Source organism: Chanos chanos, chromosome 5 (assembly GCF_902362185.1).
Source record: "Chanos chanos chromosome 5, fChaCha1.1, whole genome shotgun sequence".
NCBI lineage: Eukaryota > Metazoa > Chordata > Actinopteri > Gonorynchiformes > Chanidae > Chanos > Chanos chanos.
Genome location: NC_044499.1, coordinates 29844400 through 29868327, shown reverse-complemented (window position 1 = coordinate 29868327; position 23928 = coordinate 29844400). Strand labels below are relative to the sequence as shown.

General features: G+C 41.5%; 2 protein-coding genes across 7 annotated transcripts; both read right to left on the bottom strand.

Annotated features, from left to right (window-relative positions):
• Nucleotides 1-4466: 4466 nt before the first annotated feature.
• Nucleotides 4467-7281, bottom strand: plaub (plasminogen activator, urokinase b). Its single transcript, XM_030774858.1, has 8 exons — nt 7217-7281; nt 6893-6990; nt 6766-6801; nt 6128-6317; nt 5769-5920; nt 5474-5614; nt 5009-5157; nt 4467-4652 (listed from the first exon to the last, which is right to left on the bottom strand). Exons 1-8 carry the CDS (start codon nt 7279-7281, stop codon nt 4467-4469), a joined length of 1017 nt encoding a protein of 338 aa, XP_030630718.1.
• Nucleotides 7282-10201: 2920 nt separating this feature from the next.
• Nucleotides 10202-23393, bottom strand: exoc7 (exocyst complex component 7). 6 transcript variants are annotated; one of them, XM_030773661.1, is made up of 21 exons: nt 23265-23393; nt 22773-22838; nt 22352-22536; nt 21982-22087; nt 21617-21839; nt 20912-21079; nt 20501-20512; nt 19032-19124; nt 16817-16962; nt 16213-16365; nt 15746-15844; nt 15569-15625; nt 15205-15271; nt 14064-14102; nt 13514-13579; nt 13276-13396; nt 12380-12475; nt 11839-11902; nt 11177-11218; nt 10811-10944; nt 10202-10482 (listed from the first exon to the last, which is right to left on the bottom strand). In XM_030773661.1, exons 1-21 carry the CDS (start codon nt 23322-23324, stop codon nt 10380-10382), a joined length of 2100 nt encoding a protein of 699 aa, XP_030629521.1. In that variant the 5' UTR covers nt 23325-23393; the 3' UTR covers nt 10202-10379. The 6 variants fall into 6 exon arrangements, with proteins under 6 accessions (XP_030629521.1, XP_030629520.1, XP_030629519.1 ...); XM_030773660.1 differs by lacking the exon at nt 14064-14102; XM_030773659.1 differs by lacking the exons at nt 14064-14102; nt 20501-20512 and adding an exon at nt 18282-18330 and having other exon boundaries at nt 19000-19124.
• Between the last annotated feature and the right edge of the window lie 535 nt (nt 23394-23928).

The following is a 23928-nucleotide window of genomic DNA, read 5'->3' as shown; positions in this document are numbered from 1 at the left end:
CACGATAAATTCAGTAGTCGCCTCTTGACCAATAGGATAGAGACTACATTTGTACTCATACATCGGATTGGAGAAATTCAGTGCCATTCACCCTCCTCTTGGCTCCTCCCTAAGCTTAGTCGAGTTTGCTAGAGATGCGAGTTCTTCCCAAATTACGTAATACATTCTCATGCCCTAAAAAGGGAAATCAGCTCTACCGTTGAAGGAGGGAAGAATTCCAGCGTGCCTCAGAAGAGGTAGTGTACGTTTTATGGTGACGTACTGTTTATAAATGGGAGAAGCTAGTGTCAAAGTACGCTCTGGTTGGATCCCAACTGAACTGTGTTTATGCGCTTTTTCGGTATCAATGTCAAGAGCCAAAAAAAAAAAAAAAAAGTTACCATACCTGTATCTGCATAACTTTTTGTAGATGATGTATTCAAATGTGCTCGAAGGGTTGAAAATGTCACCAACATGTGAAACGATGTGTTTCACAAACAAACAAACAAACAAACAAATGTCATGGAGCTCTTTGTATCATAATATTCTACATTGTATTATCGGCGTTCTGTTCTCGGTCAATATTCCCCGTGATTTATTGCCGCATAAATTCTATTGTACAATAAAACGAGACCAGCACTTCCGAAGTATACACACTGTCCTCCCATTGTTTACGGCACTGAAGACTATGCAAGATCATACTGGGGAGGCGAACCAACGTCCACAGCCAAAACCAAAATAAGAGCAGGCTACAGTTCACAGCTTTTCCATCTCGTGGAGTGCAACAGAGGAAATATTTCACATTCCACCTCCTTTTCACGCATTGCAATAACGGTATTGGTCGTTTTTAAAGTAGCTGCCATCCAAACCAGTCATGGAATTCCCACAGTATCCCAGGAGAGGCAGTAAGACGGCGCTTCATGTCCTAATAAGGAAGAGACTAAAAAGAAAGAATCAAGGAAGTTACTCCGTTGGAGACCTCAAGTAAACAGAGTGGGGACTAGATGTGAGTACAGTGTGTTTTTTGTGTATACTTCAACAACCCAAGAGATAAACCCCAAAGAGACAACAGTCACACACAATAGACTTGGAGTATGAAAAGGCGTGGAGTGCCTTAAATTGTCCCAACATGCACGTTAGAACAGTATTTCTATCCGAACTCCCATTCACTGTGCTCATTTTACTTACTCAACGTTACTACAATATAAAAATCCCACACTCTCAATATCCCTTCCAAAGATCATCAGTTGTGTGTTAGTCAAAGTGGTACTAGTAGTAATACTACTCCAAATTTATGGGGAAGTGTGTGGGACACAGTGGGTTCATTGAGGATCTATAAGGTTCCTCTTCTCTAATTTGTAAATTCCTGGAAAACCCTCTTGTGTTGAAATTTAAGAAGCAGAACAGGGAAAAACGGTAAAGATTTGCATTAATTGATAGATAGGCCTACACATTCCAATCTTTCCATTAGAATGCACGAAGCAGGTACACTGCACATTGCCACTGTGTCCTATATTTTCTTTTTGCAGCGAATGGAGGATATAATGCAGATGTTCGACACAGTGTTGCTAATAAACGCTATCTCAGGTACACACCTAACTGAACAATCCCACACTGCCACTCCCTTCGACATTGACCAGGACTAGCATTGTGGTGTGAACTCTCAAAGGCAGTCTCTCCACCTCCCATTTCTGGTCGCTATCAAAACTTTCCCTCCTGTCAGATGTGGAATGTCCACTCACTGCTGTTCAAAATGGGTGGTCTACTCATTTTTTTCCTCCCCTAGATACCGAATCATATCTGCTAAGTGTCTCCTTTGTGCTAATGGAAACATACTGAATTCCACACCATACCTAATGTGATTACGTTTGACCCGAAAAACTGCAAATGCCATCATGACGAAAAGCGTTTTGAACAAACTGTCATTTTGATTATGTTGGCTCATTGGTATTATGTCTCTTTTGCAGTATTGGATCCCAGTGTAAGAGACCCATTTAAAGGGAACGTGCTTCGCAGAGACGCTGTCTGAGTTGCGGTCTCTTCTGAAGTTTGACAGAGTACTCTCATCAGATTTTGAGTGGACTTCTTGTTTTTACTTTGAAATTTGCGTTGAGAAACGTTGGTTCGCTCGTGTTCTCTAGATCTATTTTAGTTAAGATGTACACTGCCACCTCGTGGTTGACAGCAATACACACAACAACACGTATCAGAAGGTTGCGCTGCGTGGGTTGAACAGCCGGGAAATGTCACTGCACATATTAACTCCGTCATTTAACTCATTAGATTCTGCACCTTCAGTCTAACATGAGGTCACTCAGGCTACGGTAACTCGTATTCCGTTGCAGCGACGCAGATGCGTGCGACCATTTCCCAAATGTTATGACAAAACTACTAAAACAAAAATAACTCGAGCAGCTGTCGTCATTCTGAGAGGGGCTCCACTAATACCTGTTTTGCTCACAGCTGTTGACAGTTGGGTCTCCCATTATGTCATTTTACAGATATGCATTGAAGCCTCTCAATTACTGGCGCTACCACTCACGTTGTAGACATTTTAATGGTCTAGTCAAGGAAACCCGAGTTCCTACTATGTGCTTACGCACTACAGCTATGCTTTAGAACGTTTCCTTAACGCGTCACCTTACATCGCTCTTCCACCTACGGTTAATGCAGCTTATATGCAGTAAATTAAAATGTCCTAGTGTGGTAGTTTGGGGGAAAGAATAAAATGATGAAACATCTGCTGGAAACTGCTGTACATGCTTTGTGATGTAGTCACTGATTCACTTGTAAACGACAGTATATATTTGAGTAAAAGAAATGATATATAATAGTGCTTTTCAAAAGAAAAGGGTCAAACTGATTAACTGCACATGATTCATCCTGTCCTTGTGCAGGCGGCAGGGATTGTACAAGGAAAGCTGGAAAACACAAAATTATTTCCATTTAAACAGACAGTTTAACTGTTACTGACCATGCTCTGGATTTAATATGCTTCTCTCCATGTAGTTTTTTTCTAATCTTTGAGAGAGATAATTTGACAGAAAGAGTTCTCCCATCACACCTCCTCCAAAGGCTGATGTAATTCAGCCAGTAAAAACTTCATCAGTGTATAAATGAAATTACGTTTCCTTGTCCTCTGAAATGAATCTCTCTTTCCAACACAACAAACGCATGTCAACATATTTCAACACGTTTCAACATATTTCACCACAGCAAAAATGAGCACATTAAACGAACAGAGGATGGTAACATTTTTTTCAACTTCAGTATTAATTCCTCTGTAATTGCCAGATTCCACTTGGAAATGTTTCAGAACTAATGTACTGTACACATGTACACAAACAAAAAGCTCATGTTTTAATTTTTCTTGTGACCAAAAAGCACTGAATGAGCACAGATTTGTTATTTACATGTTCAAAGCATTGTGAGTATGCTTTTAGGGCTAGGCACAGGTCCAAAGCGATTCCTCAGGCATGAACGTGTGTAGGCAGAGGCTGCATGTTATGATCGGTAACCACAATACCAGTCGTTGATGACTCACTCTAGATGAGACTGTACATCTGGCAGTGAACTGGGGTTTTCACAGTCAGAGGTTGCAAACTCTGAAAACTTGCGTAGGACATTCTACAGACAGAACTGCATACAGCGTGTAAAGAGTTATTGATGCTTATAAACACAAGCAGACCCAATCTTAACAGCCACTTTTTTATTTGAGTACTAAAAACATACAGCAGAAAACTATAAAACAGTTTAGGATGGAAAAACAATACAAAATGTAGTCATAAAATGTGTGATATACAACATATTTTAATAATAATAATAAAAAGAAATATAATAGACAATGCATACTTTTATATTTACAAAACAGATAAATAAACATTTTTAAAGTGTCATAAACTTTGATACTTTGACACTTCGACCCATGTCATATTTCAATGTGTGATTATAACCAGTCTTATGATTGTGGAAAGCTTTCTGTGAGTTGTGCAATTCAAGCTTGGTCATATAACTGGCTTGGACCGTATGAAACAGAGACAGCCCTGATGAAGCTTACACTGTACTACAGTTCCAGAGAAGCTCTCTCTGAGAATATGTTGCTCCTGTTACACTCCTGTCTTTTTCTGTGTCTCCACAGACATTTGAAATTTGAGCCATTGAAAAAATAAAACAAGCATGGTGTATTCAGTTCTCTACAGCAGTGCTTTGGACAATTATAACTCCATTCAGTCACATTTTCTCAATCTGTTATGTGACAACAAAGCATTAATCTTAACTGAATTTGTGCCTCGGCATAACAAATAAAATGAGCCCTAATCTCTATGCCAACACACACCACAATCTGACCAAAAATGCATCCAGGTTCGGTTTCTGTTTTTGCAACGGTCAGTTGCTTGGGCAGTGGTGGATTCAGTCAAACCAGGCATCACAGCAGTTTGTCTGAATGTGAATGTACGTCTTCAGCCCTCTGGGAGATACCGTCGCTCTTATGGGTATGCATTTCCAGATTTGATGGCCAGACCTGTTTTCTGCTCAATCCACTCATTGTAGTTGGTCACACGTGTGTACACGCCTGGGCGGAACTCTCTGGAACATCCTTCTCCCCAGCTGATGATTCCATAAAGGAACAAGCGATTTTCTATGGTGCACACCAATGGTCCTCCTGAGTCCCCCTAAATAAGACAATGAAAAAGCTGTTTGTTACCAGCTCCAGAAAAAATCAAGACCGGTTTCCATTATTTTTCAACTATGCACCTGCACTTGCAGTATGTTCTGTGTGATGCGTTTCACTGTGTTTTAAAAAGAATAGTTTATTATAAATAATTACAGCATACTGACATCAGTAAACCATTTCTGATGGTATCTACAGAAGTCTTCTCAAACAATCCCATTGTAGACAACCAAATAGCCACAGGCAGAGCCAACCCCCTATCTTCCAAAGCTCTGTATTGTATGGCTGGTGTTACTGTTACTGCTATCTTGATTTTTTAAGAAATGATTGGCATCCAGTGTAACTTCAGCAGCTAACCTTGCAGGCATCTGTGGTCCAGTCAGGGCTCCCAGCACAGACCATGTTGTCTGTGATCATACTGCCATAGTAAGACTTGCTGGAACACAAGTCCTGAGCCAGCAGGTTGACTTTCCCCTCCCTCAGGTACTGGGAGTTGTACCATAAACCTTCAGTGAAGAGACACAGGCAAATATGGTTATTGACCTGCCATGTCATTTTGCTTTACACAACGTGACATCAGTCTAAGTCGAGACCAGTTTGTGAGCTGACAGCTTGATTCAAGAAATGAGCTGAAATTCAGCTGCAATTCAGCTCATCAGTAAAGAAATATACACATATATGTATGTAAAAATGTGTGTTATGCGACTATTTAACTGAATTTCTGGTCACTGACTAAAATACACGAACTCTCACTGACTTCACCCCAGCTCTTATATTGGGTAGTACTTTAAACACTACAGAAGGTGAAGGCTGATATTTTACCTTGTCGTTCCTTGCCGTATCCAGCTATCTCACAGGTGACCCCTGCAGTCAGACTGTGCCCCTGTGGAGCCAGACACACTGTCCTTGCTGATCTGGTCTCCACAGCACACTCTCCGTTCCGCCCACTTATCCTCAGCAACGCTGCAACACACACACACATACACTTTAACGTCAGTGTTTCTCCACTGATAAAATGAATGAAAATGCTACATCCACATTTTGAGAAATGAATTCTCTGTATCTGGTTTCTTAAGCTCTTTTGAATGGGCTGGATGGTGTCAAATGGAGTACTTACCGATGTCATTGTTGAAGTTTCCCTCAGTGTCGTCAAAATTCTCATGAAGGATCACATCTGTTACTTTGAATTTCTGCTCCCTGCTCTCATCTGTTTCATTTATGGCGTTCTTTCCCAAATATACTGAGAACTTGTGAGCTTTCTCGTGGAGGCTGTGAAAGAATGATAGTAAACTGAACTGCCTTTCCATCCATTAAATCAAATGATAATTAGCCTGATTTATGGAAAATTCAGATCGGTATACAATTGCTCAAGACTGGGAAAGAAATAAAAGGATAAACCATAGCTTGACAAACTGTAAGACTTTACAGATACAGTTCCCAAGCCTAGTTCAGGTGTGAAGCTGCTCTAACACTAACCCATCTGGGAAGCAATGGGCCGCAGTGAGAACCCAGCAGGGAGAGATCAGGCTCCCTCCACAGTGGAACACCTCATTCCTATTGGACCTCCTTTTGAAGATAGCCGCCATCCAAGGGTGGGTTTCCACGGGGGTTATCAGTCCACCGACCACCTTCATTAGTTTTCCAGGTCTTTCTCCACACTTGAACTCTGTAAGAGAAGGCACTTGTGATTAATGCTGAATGTTCAGAATCTCAGTTCATTTAAACTTCCCACTAAAAGTGTTTCATGCCACTTTGGCTGAAATACCTTTGAGCAGAGACTCAAATATCAAGGTAATGCATAATCCAAGAGCAAACAAAAGCATTATGATTCAGGCTTGGTCTCCAAGCCAGTAAGTGCCACTAAAATAAACAATGACTCCATCCATGTTAATGACCAACTAATAAACAAAATGAGTTACTCTTCCTCATGGGTTTAAGCAATGTTTAAATAAACATTTTAAAATGACAAGTGAGATTCTGTTATCTTCAAATCACCCATATTTCTCTGGTTGCTCAGTGAGGATGCATTTAAAACACTACTTTGTGACAGAGAATAGCAGCAAATATGAGAGGTGATGAAAAGTGACAGAGAGTGACAAGTGGAGTGAACTCACGTGTGTTTGGGCCATTGGTCCGGTCTCCCGTGGATTCTGTGGGAGCTGAGAGAAGATTTAGGTTGTTACTGAGATATATAATCAGAGTGATGTATGGGAGGCAGATGCCTAAACTGATAACACTTACTTGGCTCTCTCGCACAGTGTGGAATGTTGCAGTATTCTTTCATTGCTCCAAAAGGTGACCGAACATAACACCATGGCTTTCGGCTATAATCAGGATTTCTGTGGGCAAATACCTGTTTTCAGTACTAATTTCAGTATTAAAATCTTTATGTTTAGAAAGTGCAGAATGCTTTGCTTTAGACAGTACAAGAGTGTAGTAGCTAGACTTAATGGGCAATAACACATTTCTTTGATTTACATTTTGTCACATTATACCGTAAGGATGGACTCTTTCAGAGTCCAACCCAATGCATCACCCACATACAGTTTAGGAGCCCAAGCTTACCTGCAATAGTTATGCTTCCCTAGGCCCAGATAACGGATGTCTGTCCCAAACACACGCTCACTCATTTCCGGATCCCATTCCAGGCATTCCCGGTCACTTTCTGACTGGGACGTTCGGCCTCGGTAACTGAGCCCCAAGCCAACATAACAGGTGGCTGAATTGTCTGATGAAGACAGAGAGAGAGAGAGAGAGAGAGAGAGAGGAGGGGGGGGGTAAAAACAAGGGTTTTGAATTTTACTCAGGAATAGGATGACTTTAGAAGAACAAGTGAATGACAAAATGACCAAAGCAGACTGAAGTAGAACTTTACCAATTTCACAGTTACGGCCGCTGAATTCATCAGGACAAACACAAAACAAGCGTTGGGTCATGTGGATGGTGTATATAGGAGTGCCTCCGTTAAAACATGGTGGAGCTGGATGGAAACAGTGAAATTCAGATAATATGTTTACAGGCAGAAAACCGTACATGAGAAGTGCCTTCAAAAGGTCATGTTCACTCCTTACACAAGATTAATGCACTCTTTGAAAACAGCTGAGATGTTGTTGTACCTTGTTTGTAGTAAGAGTGGGGCGGTTGTCTCGTATGTCTCAGCAAACTCTGAGAAGGAACATGAGAGCGAAAATATGAAACATTCTTCATTAGATACGTTTTAAGTTGTTATGTCTCATATTTAAAGCAGGTTGATCAAAGCATCAAAGTACTGCCGCAAGAACAGTGTTGTGGAAAAGAAGAGATGTATTGTGGACTCACCCCGTCCGTGCTCACTGCCACAGTCAGGATAACAGACAGACTGATGAACAGTGACATCTTCATTGTTTTCTGAGTATCAAACTGCTTAGACCTGTGAAACAACCATTTTAGTGTAAGCTAAGTGTCCTTCCAATCTCACAGGGCACATCACAGCGCTGGTTATACTGGTTATCTGGTACATTTTATCCTTGCATGTCTGCTCTGCAGCTGTTTGCGTGCTAAATGTAAGGAGGCTGTTGTGATTTCCATGGAAATGTGCCAAGACTCCAAGAGGCTCCATATGGATGTTAAACAATAACAAAGATCAACTTCAGAAGTAGCAGGACATTCCATTTAAGTTGGTTTGTGCTTTTAAAGCGATCCTCCAACGCCCCGTACCATCTGTACGACTATATTCACATGCAGGCAGCAAGGCTTAAAATATGAACAGCCATAAAAACAATTGTTTTACACATTATCATACCTCACAAATGCATAACAGATATAAAACTGAACAAGAACTCAACCCCCCCCCCCTCCAAAAAAGAATAGTTTAATCAGAAAGTGCATACCTCTCTTGTTCTCTCTTGTTTTCTCTCCGATCAGAGTTGTTTGGGAGCTCTGCAGCTTGTCAATCTTTGCACTTGAGGTTATGGCTTGTTTCTGCTCCTCTGCAGTGATCAACACTCCTTATATAGGGGGGTGAACAGCTGTGATTGGCTGGTGGGAGTACAAACTGACAGACTGGCACACGTGTTGGTTTGCCACAAGCGAACGTGTGGGAAACGGGGGTTAGAACGAGACAGAAACTCTAATCAGTGAATCATAAAAATGATTCAAGTTGGTCTAATTCCATTAATCATGACCTTTGGCAAATACACGCCTAAATATACTCCAGGGTTAAAGCCTGCATTTCCTCACCGACTCCCACGTTTTCCTCTTCATTGTCTGTTGACACATTACTCGAAAGTGGTGATTCTGTATTTATCAGACTGACAATGCAAAAAACAAAAACATAGTTTAAAAAAAAACCAAAAAAAAAAACCACAACACACCCTTCTAATGGGGCTTTTCCTGAACAGTGACATGATCCAAGCTACATCAACATCAGTCAGTGTTTGGCAAATATTATTAATAAACTGATTTTAATGAGGCCAACTGTCATATAAATCTAATTACTACATTTACACTTCTATTAACTAGAGTCTTATGCTCTTATCAGTGTGTTGACATGCTTGTGTAAGCTGCAATCAGAGGTCTACTACTGAACTTTTCATTTTTAAACTTGGCTTCACCCAGGGCCTAATGTGGGCTTTGTAATTACCTACTTTCATTTTAACGAAGATGACACAGATCTGACCAGTGTTATTTGGGTCAAACAGAAAATGGCCATTTGTATGACTGGGCAACAGCAAACACATCACGTGAATCATTTTTGTTAGTGTTAATGGATGACATGACAGGAACTGCTGCCGGGGAGGGAGGAGGATTTAAGAAAAAAAATAAAACAGTGAAATAGAGCTGTGGAATGTAGGGCACACATCCTGTGGATCCGTCACTTTTGCGAAATCAATTGTTTAAAGGAAGATGCGTATCCTGACAGTTTGTGTAAAAAAAGGAAAAACTGTGGGCCTACAGTTTGAAATAAAAAAAAAAGAAAAAAAAAACCATTCTTACGAGTCCAGTGAATGAAACTTTGCATGTGATAGCCAATATTTTCTCCAAGGTTTGAGGTGTTTTGAAGTTTTATCCTTTTGCACAGTAACTGAATGTGTTTTTTGTTGGAGAGAAAAAAGAAAAAGAAGGAGAAAACCTGAGCCCGTGGCTGAAGCTGATGCATTCCGTTGGAGAGAGAAATGAACAACACATTCGACACCAAGTGCTTTTCTGCCGAAGAAAAACCGAGACTGTTTAGACAGTCAGCCATGCTGAGACCTCTCCCGCTGCATTTTTGCTGACAATTAACATGTGTGTGTGTGTGTGTGTGTGTGTGTTGGGGGGGGGGGGGGCATAACACTTTGTTTTTCTTCCAACAAACTGCAAAACTTTCTTGGTAAACACATTTACAGTACATTCAGTGTCCTCAGTTGCCTCGGTTTCGCAAGAAAAGTATTTTGATGGAATAACCCAAACATAAAGAGGATTTGTATTTTATGTATCTTTTTTTTAAAAGGCTAAAACACAAGAGACCACACAATAGACTTCATTTACATAATGTCCTTTATTCAATTTATATAACCCCAAAGAAAAGTGGACATTTTACATAAATAATATTTCTACAGAAAAAAAGGACCTTGCAACCTTGATCTCTGATTGGCATTGGGAAAAATCTGAAAGGCAGGAAGCAGGAAGTTGCATGAAGGATAGTGTCAATGCACAAAACGTAGTATTGTAGCATGGATCCGTAGCCGTGGTAACCAGAGAGCAGCAATCAAGCGGAAGTGTCAAAAAGGCCCTCAATCATTTCCTCCACTTGCTCAGGGCTGTACTTGTGATACTTCTCTGGGTTTTTGGTGAATGTGATGTTGGCACATCTACAAGAGAACCAGCATGTGCAATGTTTAAGGCCGTTTATGATTGACAGCTTGAAGATGGCTGCTCGCTGACTTTTATTGATAGCTGTAAAAAGTTTAAAATCACTGAGAGTCACTGCTAATAGTCTGCCTCATAAAAAAAGAAAAAAAAAAGAGCAGGGCTAACACTCTCATTCAGAGCAGTCTTCCTCCAAGCTACTCTGGGAATTTCAGAGAGTCAGCGTGGCACTTATGACTAAACCTCTTAAACCTTTTCTAAGTAGTGAATGCAGTGATCCTTTATAAGCGCCGGCTGGCGGAGGTGGCTGAATCTCTGGAGCTCTCTCACCTTTGGATGAAGACTCTGTAGGCCTCAGAGACAACCTTCTTCTGGGCCTGGCGGATGGCGTCTCTCTGTTCTTTATCGGGAATGGCCCAAACCTTCTGGATCTTACACAGCTCCTCCAGGCCGTCATTAAAGCCCTGTAGGGGAGGGAGACAGGGAGAAGGAGAGAGAGAGAGAAAGAGAGAGAGAGAAAGGGAGAGAGGGAGAGAAAGAGAGAGAGAGAGAGAGAGAGAGAGAGAGAGAGAGAGAGAGAGAGAGAGAGGACACATCCCCAGTTACTGTGTGCCATGTGTTGTCTGTTACTGAAATAGGACATGCTGCTAATCTAACAGGATGTTTTTGGGCTTCTTTGTGCTTTTTTATCCTTACCTTGTATTTGTCTTTAATCACCTGCCGTTCTTTATCTTTCAGCTGAAAAAAAGAAATTAAATTTTATCCACAATTTGAAACACCCAATCATGATCCTGCCTCATCACAGTGCAGCCAATCACAATGGAGGTCAGTCAGACCAGAGAACACAAGAGCACAGGCCACTGCATCTTTTTGCACTCTGAGCTGTGTAGCATTGTCAAGTGATGGAGAGCACAACTACACAGATGCCGAAGTGTCAGTGAACATTGACAAACAGGGAGGGAGGAGGCAGCCTGGCCAACACACACCTAGTCAAAGACAAAATGTGATCTGTAAAACCGCCTGGCACAGAGCTCACTTGCGGCATGGCTTGGATTTGAAACATGAGTCACAGATCTCCCACTGTGACATGGAAACGTGAACCAGAAACCACATATCACTGGCGTCATTGTTCCTCTACACTTCTCTGGAGCAATGTTTGATTCACCGAGTTAAGTTTTGAATTAAAACCAAATTCACCAAGGACCAGGTGACCAGAACACAGCTAACGTGTAGTCCTTTTTTGCCCTCATTATATGATAAAGAGAAGAATATTTCAGAATATGACAAACAGAGGAATATTTCATAATTTGATGAAGAGAAGAATATTTCTCTGCTTTTGGTGTGGATGGGAGACTCACCTTATTGCCGGGCTGGAAGGCCGGAATGTTCCTGTCCGTGAGATGCTCTGTCACCTTAAGCCAGCTGTGGAACAGCCATAAGATCAATGGGTCAAAAACCATGATAATCAAACCCTCAGAAATCTTCTCTAATCCCACTGATGACACCACAAACACCGTAATAATCCAACCCTCAGAAATCTTCTCTAATCCCACCGACAACACCACTGCTTCAGCAGAGTGGCTATTAATGGTTCTCTTTAAAAGAAGGAAATATCTATAATACTCAACAAGAAACACAGGTAATAATCAGCACTAACATTAGTTCTTTATGACACGATAACCAATAATGAAGCAAGTATTTCTGATTTAAACGTACTTGCTGTAAAAATTTGTATAACAGCCTGAGTAAGTTTTTAATTAACCATATCAGCTTATACTTGGTCTAAAATATACAGTTTTATTTGTTCACGTAGAGTTTTCATCTCAGTGCCTGGAGAGCGGATATACTCGGAGAAGGTTCAGTGAGGACTGTTGAATTTTGTTGGTTTGTCTGTCTTACCTGCGCTGGTATGTCTGAATCTGTTGTTCAATTAGCTCTCTATACAAACTCTCTGCTTTCTTATGGGTGACCGCCACCAGCTGGATCAGCTCTGACCTACACAAACACAGACAAATGCTTACTCATTCATCCACTCAGAAGAAACTACATTCACACAGATGAGGACCTGCTGCTATTCGTTTTGGTGGTGTGTGTGTGTGTGTGTGTGTGTATAACTGTATGTCTTTACTGCTAGAGAGTTTGTTGTCGAGAACCTCCGCATGCTACACAGGCCTTCCATCCATCTGACATTCAAATGTCAACATTGTTCATGCAAGGTTCATATCTGTGGTTTTATGTGGCTATGAATAGCACTGCACTGAGTCAAGACTCATGTCACAGCAGCATTACAAACATCTAAATGATTGGGCCATGTCCCAGCTCTCCCTTTCCCTGGGACCTCACTCTCATAATGAACAGAATAAAAAGTAGATTTGATTGTAACACTTTATATCACTCACATTTTGTTTCTTTGGTATTTGGTTGAACATAATCAATATTGTCAGTACAAAAGGACTCAAGGTAAAACCCATGTAAGAGCATTGGGACCTGACCCCAGTCATTCAAACAGTTTAATTAGACCTAATTATTTGACCCAGGAATTCACAAGTGACATCATAACTGCCCAGATTGAGATGAATGTTACTTCATAATTCCACAGTTCTGGATGACTGACATCACAACTATCCAGATCTGGATGAATGACATCGTAAGCATCTGGGTCTGGATGAGTGACATCATAATCATCTCAATCTAAAAACCAAACCACATAAGGATTGCGCATATAATAGCTGTGCTTGGCTGGCTTTGTAAGAGGCGATGTTGCAGCGTGTTGGGTTAGTAAACATGCTTCATACTTTTCTAGGGACTTGAGGATGTAATTGTAGTTGTTGTGGAGGAAGATGGCACTCAGAGCCTGGTCTTCATAGACTTTGGACTTGCTCAGCAGGTTCAGCTGGAGGTTCCCAAGGACTTTGCCTAATTAAAGTTCATATCAACACATACAAACCTTTAAAAAAATTAGTCATCACAGATAAATTTCCCCTGAGACTGTGCATCACAGATTTGTATTTTGTAAAATAACCTGATGCTTACATATGTACGTGCTGAGGAGTCGGCGACTGAACTCTGAGCTGTAGCTGCTTGCTGCTGAGCTTGTTTCTGAAAATGAGAAGCCTGATGTCAAATTCACTTTTTTATCCTCTTTTTAAACAGAAACCTGCTCTAAACTTACTCCAATGGCAGAAGCACAAGGCTTACCTTTCACACATCCATCAGGTGTCTTGAAACGCATATTAGTCTGAGGAACCATCTATTCTAACATACAACCTATTCTGAAGGCTTACACTGTAAACAACATTACAGTGTTAGATCTGACACATTTTTCCTCACACTAAGCTGGCAAAAAATATATATGTAAAACATTTTGATTCAAAGAAGTTATATTCAAATGACTAAATTAACCACTGCAGATACTCCATGACTTTTTCTGCGACAGGTTTTTCAGAGCAGACTGAAAACAGCAGAGAATGTGACCAGTGCTCAGATGAGCGATGTTTGTAAAAGACAGGTGAATACAATCCAAACCCCCTTTAGCCAGGCCTGACCTTTCACCTTAAGCTGGGACTTATATTTGTTTGCTTACCTCGGGGGTCTAAAGGAATATTGTAAGTGTCCCCGAGTACTACAGGGCAGAGGCAAAAGCAGAAAATAGAGAGAAAGAGAGAGAGAAAGAGAGAGAGAAAGAGAGAGAAAAAGAGAGAAAGAAGAAGCAAAAAGTGCAAGAGGTTAGAAAAGTCTTGTTAGTGCAGAATAAGCATAACCAATAACAGCCAGACAGCGGAGGAAAAAAAGAATGGGATCACGAAAAAGGAGAAATGCAGGGAGGAGGTGAAGCAAGGGATTCTGGGGAAGGTGGGTGGGGCAAGGTAGTGACAATAATCACGGGTTGCCATCAAAGAGTGGCTGAATTGATGAAACCAGCAGATTAGGAGGGTTACACTTCAAAAAATATTCTTTGTTTCTTTGACAAAACACTGCTTCACTTAGCTGTCACCTCTAAAAACTGTGTCAGGACTGTGCCCATTCACTTAACACGTAAAAAACACAGCTGTTAAAATCAGCAGTGATGGTAACAACATAATAAAGTCTATGCCATTGATTTATCTATTAAAACATTTCTTTTTTCAGTCCAGAACAAAAAATGTACAGTATTTACATTTATAGTAGATTTTACTCCAGTGTATAGGATTAGTAAGTCTTACGGAGAGCACTATTTAATATGCAGGCATAGTTTTGGTTTGAGTGAAAAATGTCACATGCCCTGGGGCTCCCCCTTGAGGCAGAAAGCAGGAATGGCAGCGATAAGCAGAGGCAGTGAAGAGGGGGAGTGCAGGGGATGAGAAACAGAGAAGGAAGGAAGAGGAAAAAGGAAGAGCAGAATGCAATGAAGAACCCCCAAATGGTCCGTCATTGCATTTAGAGAGGGTGGAGTTTGTGGTAAATCATGGAATGTGGTGGGCAAAGACTATCTCTTCGAACAATAATGAGATAACCCGCCAAGGTCAAAACAACCTTCCATCCATCCATCCATCCATCCATCCATCCATCCATCAACATCAAACACGGTAACAGTGAGAGATTAGTTACTCAATCCATGACAGCATCATTATCCATAAAATCTGTATCAAATGGACCTGTTTATGCTCATCATTAGTGCCAACAAAATGAACAACAAAACCATCTTCAGAGTCAAGTCTATGGCCAGTGTTGGTTTGTTTGTTTACCTTGAGAGGCTAGCATGGCCCCTGCTGTCTCCTGGAAGTCCAGCAGCTGCTGCAGAAACAGGATGGCCTGGAGTGTGGGGAGAGAGAGAAGATCCGAGCAGCATCACAAACACTCCCTCATTCATACAACCCGCACATTTCAGAAGAACCTGGAGCACATTACCTAAATTCCATATCTATGTGTTTTTGGATAAATGTTGCCACCTTTAATAATGTTCTTAATGTTCATGCTGGAGAGACTGAAGAATATTGTTCTTAATGTTCAAGTTGAGTTAGAGGTGGGTGTAAAATGTGCTCTAATAAGACATGTGGAATCTCTTCTCAGAGACAAAGAAGGACTGGGCAAAACCCCCGGAGAACGTACATTACTGGTGAGCTCATGGACTGTCCCATCCTTGGGCATATTATACTCCTTATCGTTCTGAGGAATAAGGGGGAAAAAATTACAATCACAGTTAATCATGATCAAATTAATTATTCATACATTTGTCATTAGACAACATTTTCCCCTGAAGCTGAACCCAGAGAGAAGTCTCCTTACCTTGATACTGTCAGCAAACTCCTCAAGGGCTTTGGCCCCAGTGGTTTCCATAGAAGTGATCAGAGTGGGAAGTTTGTTCTTAGTGCTTGCAGCTGTGCCCTGTTGGAAAACCACAGAATCATCGAGTTGGCTTCTTTCATCACAACATGGCCTTGTTCTGTTATTTCATTTCTACATCCCCTCACTTGGTCCATCTGTACATCTTCACCATGCCAAAATGAAAAACTAGGTCAACTTAAAATTATACAGCAACTTGCGTCATGTTGGGGTTTTATTTGTTGTTGAGCAAATCCAGCTTTTGGACACACAGGAACTCAACAAAGCTATGAAGCTATGCTGACTCATAATTCTAAGCTGATTTGACCTTTTATTTCTCAGAGTCTGAGGCTAACCCTTGACCTAATGAATATATATTCTGAGATTGAGAGCCTGACTGTCCTATGCAGGTTGAACTCTCTCTCTCTTACCTGTAGTGTGGTGTCAAAGTCAGGCTTGGTCTGTTTGAGGTGCCTGAGGATGGGGAATATGGTGAGTACAGCGGAGTAGTCGTGGCGCATTATGGCCCGCCGGGCAGCAGAGACGATGTTATCGCCCTCCAGCATCAGGTTGTCCAGGGCTTCCTGTGATCAGCATACAGATAGAGCCATAACAAAGACATCTGTCAGACTACACACAACTATCCTGAAACACAGTCATTCATGCAACTACTTATACACAGTTCTGCGACAGCTACCACCTGCATTTTATCCTTATTTACCCCAATATATCCAAATCACTTCAATAAGAAGTGCACTGCACGTAGTCTTTATCTGAATACCATGTTATGTGGTTATGGTATACAGTCTCTATCTAATTGTTAGCACTGAAAGCTAACATTTCGCCCAAAGGAAGTCACTAAATAACACACAAAGTTATGAGTGGAACATTAAGGATAACCAATGACTATGCCAATCTAGGGAAACAAGAAAACTTCTCGATGGAGAGCAAACAACTTTTTTCATTCAGACCATTATGACAGAGTGGGTTCATTTCAGTCATGGAGAGGACCGCGGTGGAACAGTGAAGTCTGACCTGAATGAGGGAGTCGAAGGTTTTTTTCTGATGGTGCTCTGGGATAATTTCGGTCAGCAGGGTATACTCGCTCTGGGCGAGCTTGACGAAGGCGCTGATACAGTGGATGTAAGAGTCAATCTCAATGTCCAGAACATCATCTTTTCCTGAGGAACACAACCACACAGGAGTCAGAGAGAGAAAAAAAAAACACACCAAAACTCCAATCTACCTTTACAGGTTCAAACTTGTTCTAAGATTTGGTGGTATTCTGAGATAAATATAGCAAAATGTTGAAAGAAATACAATATTTTTAAAAACACATACATATTTTTTTTCCTGAAAGTTGGCGTATAAAATAGATGGCATACATCAAATGACAAAATGACATCTCATCATTTTTTATCCTTGTTTTAAGTTTTAATAAATAAAAAATAACATGTAACTTGGATGCACAGAACATTAACAGTACCTGATCAATGGCCACAAATACTGAATATATGATTTTAGACTTTAACTGAAGTAATTTAAAATGAATGTAATTGAGACTGTCCATGTTAGCAGCAGTCTCGAATCTATGAAGTCTGAAGGGGGTGAGAGTAAGATAACGAAATAATATTAACAAGACATATTTCAATGGAAGAGCAACACCAAAATGAAAAAGGAATTTCAACAAAAATGATTTACTTTTGGTACTGGCACATAATTAAGCATAGTTGCTATCAGTTGATAGGATATCAATGGATGTGATTTTTAATCATGTAAACATTTTATCTGAACAGATTCCCACCAATGCATCCAAAGAAATTCCACTAACTGTGAATTCCTGAATAACTTTCTGTCAATAAGACTGGATTAATTCATTAAAGTCACACACTTCCATTGATAGCCTAATGACAATATAATGGTAAAGTGATGGAGTGGGACTGTATGTTGAACTGTCAGAGTAGAAGCACAAGGTTGTGATGTTGGAGTAGATGTTTACACACTAGCAGTGTAGGAGAACATGTTGGGGGGGTATGGGAGTTGGAGTATATGGTGAAGCATCAGAGTAGATGTCCATGTTTAAGTGTCCATGTAGGAGTCTGTGTGGGAGGAGTAATGAAGCTAGAATATGTTGGGGGGGAAATGTTGGACTACTGGACTACATGTTGCAGTGGTACTGTGGGAACATATAGGGTTGTGGCAGATGTTGGCGGGGTGTCAGGGTAGGAGAATGCGCTGAAGTTGTGTTGGAGTAGGAGTATACTAATGTAGTGTTGGAGGAGTTCTGTGTGTTGCAGGTGTGATATAACAGGAGAGAGCATTGGAGGAGTGTTTGAGAAGGATGGAATGGTTGTAGTGTAGCGTGTGAGTAGAGGCGTCAGAGTAAGAATACATGTTTGAAGAGTTGTGGATTGAGACAGTGTCAGAGTAGGGATAGGTGTGACAGGTCTAGATAGCCTCCAGCTGTCCTGCCTCCTGACTCCGCCCTGTCCAGACTCACCTCCGGTCACACAATGCTTGTCGCTCAGAGTGTCCGTGAGATGTTTGACCTGATCGTGACCTGCTGAGTGTGTGGGGACATAGTCACATGATATGGGTCACTCCCAAGCCCTGGATGGGCACAGTGACCAACCTGGGAGCGTGTGACACACATACCAACCACCAAGCTCTCGGCCGGGGAAGCAGGAGAACCCACAGGAGAGAGAGAGAGTAGAGGGGCCTGTGTGTGTATGTGTGTGTGTGTGGGTTTAACCACATAGGCTGGGTGTTAATTGGTGCATGTTACTGTGTTTTTGACTAAGAGCTTTAGCATCACCACAGCTTTTGACACAGTGAATTTCTGACCATAACTGGCTGTATCTAAGAAGACGAATATAGGTGCCAAGACAGTCAGTAAACTGAGCCACAATATGAATAAAATCATTTACTCTAAACAGCCAGGAAAATTCTGTAGAGTCACCTGCGAAGCCCCAGTTATTCGTTAATTATTCAATTACAATATATCCTTGTTTTGGGATAATAATCTTATGACCCCATGTAATGATATTTAAGTCCCCATTGAGATGTAAGTCATTAACACTACTGTGTCCTAAAGTTATCGTGACTATCAAAGCTCTGTTTTGCTAGGCTGTTGTTTTTCAAAACACACAAAAACCAAAAACAACAGCTTGGGAAGAGTAAAAAAAAAGACAAAGGGAGATGGAGAGAGATGGTAGAGCGCGGAAATGGTGATAAGAAGAGAGAGCGTTACCTTCCAGTGGAGTGAGGTTAGAGCCCCCCTTTTTCCCATCAAGCCCATGCTGCGAGTACTGTTTCAGCAGGTTCTGAGCCTTTCGAATGGTCCCTGCTCCCATATACACACACCCAGAGACAGTGGAGGCCCAGAAGACAGACACAGGCCAGGAAACAGAGAGAGAGAGAGAGGGAGAGGGGGGGGGGGACAGAGAGAGAGAGAGAGAGAGAGAGAGAGAGAGGGAAGTGGTGGAAGAAAGGAGTTGACAGAAAGACAAAAAGACAGGAAGAGAAGGAAAAAAGGAAAGAAAGGTGGAGAGCTAGGAAGTGAGTGCTAAGACACCGACACCTTGCATTTCCTCCACCATTACCGCCACCTGACCCCATGTAATATAGAGTGGAGAGTGGAGAGTGGAGAACCTGCTGGAAACCCCCAGCTTAACACCACCCACACCACTGCTACCATTACAACACACAACACCAACAGCAACAATGTCAAACTACGGCTAGAGCTTAGAGTACCAGTGCGCACTCAACAAGTATAGTAAGAGGGGAATAAACAGGTTAATTCAATAAACAAAACAGCCAACAATGTGCAAAATACATTCATAAACACTGATTTGTTAATGAGGTCATTCGTTTCTAGCAATACTGTTATCACATCAATTACAGCTTTTTAAAATTGGACCATTACATTGTTACAGGGTCCAGACCTGACACAGATACATACACAATATTCCAAACATCATAAATTAAAAATGTAAGGGAATAGGCTAAACATTAGTTGTGTAACTAAAGACAAACATCTATTGGGTTAGTAGCAGGGTTAGTAAGCATGTGACAAAATTCAGTTAGTAGCATATTCAAATTATTTTAGATGATACTGTCATGGGTCTTATGCATAAATGTGATGGAAAGAAGTGCTTCTTCTCACACAGTAGTTGCTAAGCAACTCTGCCAACACCTGTCTTTTGACCAAATTGTGGTGACATGCAGTAATCTTTCATGCACTCTGTCAGTTTACGGAAGCTTGGAAACCCATGTTAGTCAAGATAATTAAAAAGAAGTAATACTGAGGAATTATCCTCTTTTGGTTTGAAGCCAATTTTGATAGCCTCCATTAATTTGATTTTCAGTGCTATTTTTTCTCTCTGCTCACCTGCCACTGCAAAACACACTGACCATACCAAGCATACCAAACAACTTGACAAGCTTTAGCGAAGCGCCACAGGACAAAATTAGCCTAAAATAAGCCAACTGAGCTAAGCTAACTGACCACGGAGACAGAGTTAGGTAACGCTTTCATTTTTATGAGAACAACTAAAAATTGCATCGACCTACTTCAAAACAAACAGTCAGAGCCTGACAATTACAGTTAACTATAAGGGATTTTATTTTGTGGTCTTAGTTCTGTTTCTGCTGTGAAATGCAGAGTTCATTAACATAAGCAAGCAAATGGAGCATGGCACACAAACGCTGAGTCTTTACCTGGAATGTAGACTGTCATCATCAAAAAAATAACCACATGAATGATTAAAAAAACAAACAGGAAAGAGGAAAGGATAGGAGGTTAGTCAGAATCAGGTGATCTAATTACAGGTGTATAGACAAAGAGGTAGAGGACAGAAAAATTAAAGCATCCAGGAAAAGGTGGAGAATTTTTTTGGACCGGGCCTGATACACTGACTAGCATTCTCAAATAAGAAAAAAATCTACGTGAGAGAAACATGGTCCCTGATCATGCTCAAACGAGTGAAAACCCCGGAAGTCCAGTGTCTAACCGTAATCAGCTGGATCAGAGTGACTCAGACAGATACTCTCGGACGTGCATGATTTGAGGTTCGTCCCACGCAAGAAGAGCAGCAGACTGGGTCAGGGAGGGTATGAATAGGTACTGACCTGGCCTTTTGGGAGCCTTCTTTGTTGGCGTGTCCTTGCGTTTGGTTTGCACCGCAGGGGAGTAGAGGATCCCTGAGGAGGCACTGTTCTTACGAAAGTGTTCCTTCAGGCCTTTGATGGACCGGTCCAGCTGATTGGAGCGGATTTGGTAGTACACGTTCATGAAGTCTACAAAACAACAAGGTCATCAAAGAAGAGACAGTTACAGATATTATAGATAGAGCTCTTCAGCTCTGGAGCAGAGGTGCCCAGGTCCAGTTCCTGAGGGTTGAAGACCTGCTGCTTTTCTTATCAGTCACCTACATATGGTCTCTGATTGGCTGAGGAACATGCACACCTGTTCTCCAGGTAAAAATCAATAAGCAGCAGGGCTTTGTCTCTCCAGGACAGGATTTGGCCACCTCTGCTCCAAACTGACCAAACTACATTTGAATCGAAGATGCAGAAAAAGATTTGGGATCTTCCACTCAAATGATGTGAGTTGAAGCTAGAGCTGGTTTATACTCTGGATGTCCACTTAAGCGTGCTGAAGATTATGTTTCCTAAAATTCTGGCTTTACACAGAACATGACTTTAATTTCTGGCCACGAAAGACCCCTGCACATGAAGCCAACAGGACTTTCACTAGTTGAGACACAACCATCTCAAGAACATCTAGCTGCATTAAAATAGCATGGCCTCATACAGTATAATGTGTTACTATACCCTGGTTGCGGCCATACTCCACTAGCCAGGCTGAGATGCAGATGATGTCTTGGAGAACAGCCTCAGGGAGGTGCTCCAGTGTCACCTCCTCCTGAACCTCCAGCTCCTCGTCTATACCAATAGCATCCAGAATCAGGATGGGAGGCACTGGTTTGCTGTAGCGAGTCAAAAGACCGCGGAACTCCGCTTCCAACAACTCTTTGCCCTTCTCAAAACGAGCTTTCTGAAGGAGGCAAGAAAGAGAGAGAATACGGGTATAGATCGAGATCTGTTCTGGTGAAAGGGTACACAAGGAGAAAGTAGAGAGAAAATGGTGTAACAATGGTGAAAGACTGTGTCAGTGTAAAAGCAGAGGAAGACTGTACCACTGTGTTAAGCTCTGGGCTGTCAGGATTGTTGTCCTGAAAGTATTCCACAGCCTTCTGAATTTTGGCAATGCAGGCCAGGTATTCATCTAATCGACCTGATGGTCTGGAAGACACAAAACAAGACACATGAACATACAGCACAATGTTTCTACTGTGAAAGACGACAGAAAATTGTATCATTGTTAAGAGTTTCCCATGTGACTGAACGTAAATCTACTGCTAAAGAAACAGAGAGAATCCTGTTCTGATGTTACACCAAGAGGACACAATCATGAAAATTTCAGACAATAACAGCAGTGAATAGAAATACATATACACTCTTTTTACATGACAATGTCCATTTCCCTGTCCTCTTTATCCCACTCACCCTTCCCTAATGATCTTGTCTGTGTCCTTGGCCACATGGTAGTAGCTGATGACATGGTCTAAGCAGGACAGGGTTTTGTCCACGTTCTCCTGGAGCCTCTGCAGGTTCTCCGTCTGCTTGTGCACGGGGATTATGGAGTTTTCCAACTGCATTAACCGGCTCTCAAACGAAGACAGGATGGACACCTGGGAATAGCCGTACACAGCAAAGCGATCTGGACACATCAGTCTCTTGCACACCTGATTTCCGTCGATGTCAACACACCTGTTTGTTCCCTAAGTACGACACTTACTATGAACATGCTCTTCCTTGACATGTAATCTAATACAAGTAATTATGTCTAATGTTATTACACCTCTGCCTGTTATTTGACTGTCAACCAGACATTCGTCAGTAATTACAGTTGGACTAATGCTCTCACCATTCCCTTTGTGAGCTGATCACTCTTCTCCAAGTTTTCTCGTATAAACGAAAGTGTCTCTTGCTCCTGTTGTCGGCAGAGGAGAAAGAGAAATCAAATTATAGATGGCCGGTCCCTAAAAAACCTAGACGAATTAGGGCGTGCACATCTGATAGATGGCAAATCTATCTCTGTGTGTTTACATGACATAGAACACAAGGATAACCAAAGTAATATCTGGATTAACACTGAGGTTATTGTTTCATGCATGGTTGTAACACTGTAAACAGCTTTCCGTTGCTGCTCTCCGGCTCTTGTCCTGGCAAACTTAGGTTATGATTCAGCTGTTACTTTGTTGCCAGTCCTGAATGTGTTGGCCAACGTGCGTCAATATCTTAATAGTCGTAATGAGAGATACAAGCTGTTATTTAGGTTTTGAAACGGTACACACTTCGGTCATTGAATTTCACATTACAATGTCTCTCGTATCCTGTGTAATTCCCCGAAACCGACCTGTCTCAGCTTCTCCTCGATCTCCCTCTTCCTCGCGGACGCATCCTCTGTCGGGATCATCCTGGGATATTTCGTGTCAGTTAAGTATAAATTATGAACAATTACAGTTTGTTGTTAGAACTGGAATAATCTTGTGGTATGTAAATACAAGACTTCTGCCCTAAACAATACAGGAGGGGCTTGTTCCTCATGCGATTTCCGCTTCCTGTTCACGGTCATCCTTCCCAAAAAGCCATTTTTGTTGAGGCAGCATAAATTATGACGTTCTAGTTGTGTACATGTCTCTTTTATGACTACGTTTTCATGTAATTACCAGCTCAGGACTATAAGACAAACACGACCCCATTTGTTAGAGGGGCAGAGGCTAAAAAAGCTGAGGGCAAAAGTGACCAAGTGACACCACAACTGGGTACAGGTTTCTAGCGAACTGCTATACTAACCATACCCTGCAAGTGTCACTGTTGTCCGGGGCCTGTTCACTTGAGCATCCCCTCTATCACAGACAAGTGTACCACACATTCAGTGTGCATGGAATAACGTAAAGAAATCCTGATGTATTTCTCTTTTAAAAAAGTGCTGTTTTAAAGTTTGAGAGTACACAATATAACGTAGTATGAACAGTTATATGACTGCAAGTTAATAAAAAAAATTAATCTTTATTCTT

What these genes read in the sequence shown, in the direction of transcription:
- exoc7 (XM_030773659.1), bottom strand. Translation starts at nt 23,324, where the DNA reads ATGATCCCGACAGAGGATGCGTCCGCGAGGAAGAGGGAGATCGAGGAG. An exon ending in AGTTTGCTGACAGTATCAAG is followed by an intron (nt 15,626 to 15,745) that starts GTAAGGAGACTT and finishes CTTATTCCTCAG; the next exon opens with AACGATAAGGAGTATAATAT. An exon ending in GGCCATGCTAGCCTCTCAAG is followed by an intron (nt 13,580 to 15,204) that starts GTAAACAAACAA and finishes TCTCATTTTCAG; the next exon opens with AAACAAGCTCAGCAGCAAGC.
- plaub (XM_030774858.1), bottom strand. Translation starts at nt 7,281, where the DNA reads ATGAGTGAGCGTGTGTTTGGGACAGACATCCGTTATCTGGGCCTAGGG. An exon ending in GGGAAGCATAACTATTGCAG is followed by an intron (nt 6,991 to 7,216) that starts GTAAGCTTGGGC and finishes ATTTGCCCACAG; the next exon opens with AAATCCTGATTATAGCCGAA. An exon ending in ACACTGTGCGAGAGAGCCAA is followed by an intron (nt 6,802 to 6,892) that starts GTAAGTGTTATC and finishes CAGCTCCCACAG; the next exon opens with AATCCACGGGAGACCGGACC.